Raw genomic sequence first — 3345 nt, forward strand, 5'->3', positions numbered from 1 at the left:
GCGTGTACTTGATGTCGATGGTATCGACGAGTCGGGACAATCGCTCGAAGGTAACGTCGATGCAGCCGTCGAGATCGAACATACGGCGTAGCGTCGATTCAATCATCGTGACGTGTACGGTCGGGGATTCAAGTCGTACGAGCGTAAGATCGGTGTGCGCGTAGATCGCTACCGTGATCGGTCCGACGGTTACGAAATTGTCCTTGTGCTCGTTGCGCAGCAACTTGTAGATGTTCAGTCGCTGCTTGTAGAGTCCCTTCCACGTTTCGAGGGACATGGGCAGTTCGCGTCCTTGATGATCGCCCAGAACGATCTCCACGTAGCTCGGTGGACCGACGTTGACGCCGATCTCCAGAAACTTGTAGCCCGTTGCTGTCAGCTCGTAACGTCGACTCAGAATGCGCACCGCGCGACGCTTCGTCCTGCGTACGACGGTAATTAGTAAAGTCGAAGGAAAATAAAAGAAGAGTAAAAACTTACGATTCCTTCTGAGGGCTGCCCATCTCGGAGTAGAAGCCGAACATGATCCGTTCGTGCAGACGAGCGTAGCGAGAATGATCGGGTAAATAGCGCAAATCGAAGGGAGTGGAGGGAAGAGAGTGGGGGAGAACCTGTCGCGACAGGTCAAACGATTCCAAGAATTGTTTTTGTTCGTAAGACTCGCTGTTATCGCAAACGATTTCAAGAAATGTTTTTGTTCGTAAGACGGTAGGGGAAGGAGTGTTTATTTTATCGAGGAGGCCTCCGCGGTGGTAATGGTGGAGGAGGGGGAGGACTTCGAGGACGCACGTATTTCGACGACGTTGATGGCTCGTCCTTCGACGTAGGCAACTCCCAATAGTATCTTTGGTTTTGCGACGATGGCTTGTCCTTCGACGTAGGCAACTCCCAATAGTATCTTTGGTTATGCGACGACGGCTTGTCCTTCGACGGCTTGTCCTTCGACTCCCAATAATGGGTGTGTTTCGTCGGTTTAAAAGCGGTATCCTTCGAACCGCTGCCCCCCATTGCGCTCGGCACACTTTCGATGTGGACAGTCGGTCAATCGGTGTATGCCGTGACGCTCGTAAGATTACGAATGAACGAAAAGAGCGTTACGCACCGTCTATATACTGTCGACGCGTATATGCATACATACTACGTACATAAACAAGGGAGAGAAATAAAAAATAAATACAAAGTAAATACGTTTACGTAATTTTTATTTTAAAAAATACAAGGTAAATACGTTTACATAATTTTTATTTCAAAAAATTTCTTCGCAACCACCAGTTATACAGTTTGAATACATTTTGCATGGCGCAATTCGTAGCGTGATGTCCGCATCGCGTAGTATCAGCGGCATCCATATCGGCTAATGATAGGGTGTCCTCGTAAACCGCATCCAGGGTCTCGATGTGCACGCGTTCGTCGTCCAGAAGCAAGTCTCGCAGCCACGTTCGTTTCTCAAGTCCCTTGACGTACACCACAGCATCCTCCTCCCCGCATGCAGCACTGGTAATCAGGCGTTTCGCCTCGCTGTACGGGGTCGTCCCGTCCGTCCATTGCAATCCATGGTGACAGGCAATCAACCAGGAAGCGCAGGACCTGTCGGATCCTGTCAATGACCTCCATGGTACGGGACTCGTAAAGACGTAGTGAGCGAGCACGGTCCCGCATTTCAGCACCGCCGCTTCCTTCACGACGAATCGCCCATTGACGACGAAACCCTGCAGATCCACGAACGTCGGTGTGTGCATGTCGACTGATGCAAACGATGTTTCGTGGACGTTTATATCGCGCGCTTAGACGATCTTGCGCACAACGTTGGTCAGCGGGTTGTACTCGATCACGCGATCGTGTATGATGAGGCAGTAGGCAGCGGTATTAGCGGGAGCGTTCTCTTTGAGTTCAAAGTCCAAACGCACGTCCACGGTGCCGCTCTTGACCGATTCGTTCTGTCGAGAGCAGTCGATGATTGCTATAGGGAAACGATCCCTAAAGAAATCCGCCCTGAGTAACGTTTCACCTCTTTCGCGGAGGATCTGATAGTACGATGTACGGAAACGTACGAACATGTCGTACAAAATGGCGTTTTTGCGTTTGTCCTAATCTAGATTTAGATCATCGTACGGGAAAAAGTCGGAATTCAGATAGAGTTTCACGTTGGTTAGTTTACAATTGTCGAAGTAATTTGAATACTTTGTCATGTTGTTCTTTCTATCGGTCTGCAGAGCAAAGATGACGTATCGCGGCTTCTCGAGCTGAGTCGTAGTCTTGATAGCCCACGAGTGCTTGGTCGTGCTCGGTAACAGAGGATACTCGTACAGATCCCACGAACGGAAACTCATACTGAGATATCGTCCGTTCTCCAGGATACGCAACATGGACAGTTTATTGACTTCGTTCAACGTGACGTGGGGCATTCGCCATTGTATCTTGAACAGTTCGAGTTTCGGCTCGGCCGCTGGATCTCCCTTGACGCAATTGGTGTCATTGCGCGCTCGTATCAGAATCAGTTCGTGACGCGCGTTGATCACCACGCGTTTGTAATCCTCGCAAAAGCCAAACAGCATGTTCAACGGCACGTAAAAACTAAAGTATCCATCGCTCGATACTAGTCTTTTTACATCGTTGTCAAAAACCGGATGCGGAAATCCTGCATTCTCCATATGATACGCGTAGTCACTAGAAAACGTTGCGTAGCCCTTCAAGAGGCTAGCCATTCCGACGTTTCTGCCACGATCGATCTCAGTGCCGTTGAGTTCGTAGCGAATTTCCTCAAACATGAACGCCATGCAATTGACCCCAAGCTGCGGCTTTGGGTCCGCGTTTTCCTCTTTCGACGTGAGTCTTCCCTCGACGTAGAGCGAGCTTTCGCAGGGTAACGCGTACAGATCCTGCTGCTGTATGGGTATTCGTATCTCGTCGCTGTGTCCGAACGTCGTGTTCACGTATGGATTGTACGTGTGAGTCTCGATCTTGACGATGCGATCGTCGAAGACCGGCTTGTTCTTGACGTTCAGAATGTCGGTCATCGTTCTCTGCGCACCGCGAATCCCAGAGATTTTAAAAACTCCACGTTCGAAGCACTGAGCCTCTTCCTCTTCTTTTCGACGCGTCCGGATGAGCGAGCACTGTCGAGCTGCGCGAAGGATACGTTATCTATCCGCTGGTTCAACACGAGCATCTCACGCGCGCGCGCCCTATCGCTGTAGCCGTCTCACGTGCAATCTGACGGTGATCTCCTCCCCGCGAAAATCGATCGGCCGTCCGTTCTGATCGACGACGCGTATCGTTAGATCGGTAACGCTCCGTGCGACGATCGGAAGGTAAATGATCTGCGTCGGCCTTTCCGACACCTTA

General features: G+C 50.5%; 1 protein-coding gene across 1 annotated transcript; it reads right to left on the reverse strand.

Annotated features, from left to right (window-relative positions):
• Positions 1-2087: 2087 nt before the first annotated feature.
• LOC108771979 (uncharacterized) lies at positions 2088-3017 on the reverse strand. Its single transcript, XM_018537410.1, has one exon. It carries the CDS (start codon positions 3015-3017, stop codon positions 2088-2090), a length of 930 nt encoding a protein of 309 aa, XP_018392912.1.
• Between the last annotated feature and the right edge of the window lie 328 nt (positions 3018-3345).

This window comes from Cyphomyrmex costatus, unplaced genomic scaffold, assembly GCF_001594065.2.
Source record: "Cyphomyrmex costatus isolate MS0001 unplaced genomic scaffold, Ccosl1.0 scaffold171, whole genome shotgun sequence".
Classification (NCBI taxonomy): Eukaryota; Metazoa; Arthropoda; class Insecta; order Hymenoptera; family Formicidae; genus Cyphomyrmex; species Cyphomyrmex costatus.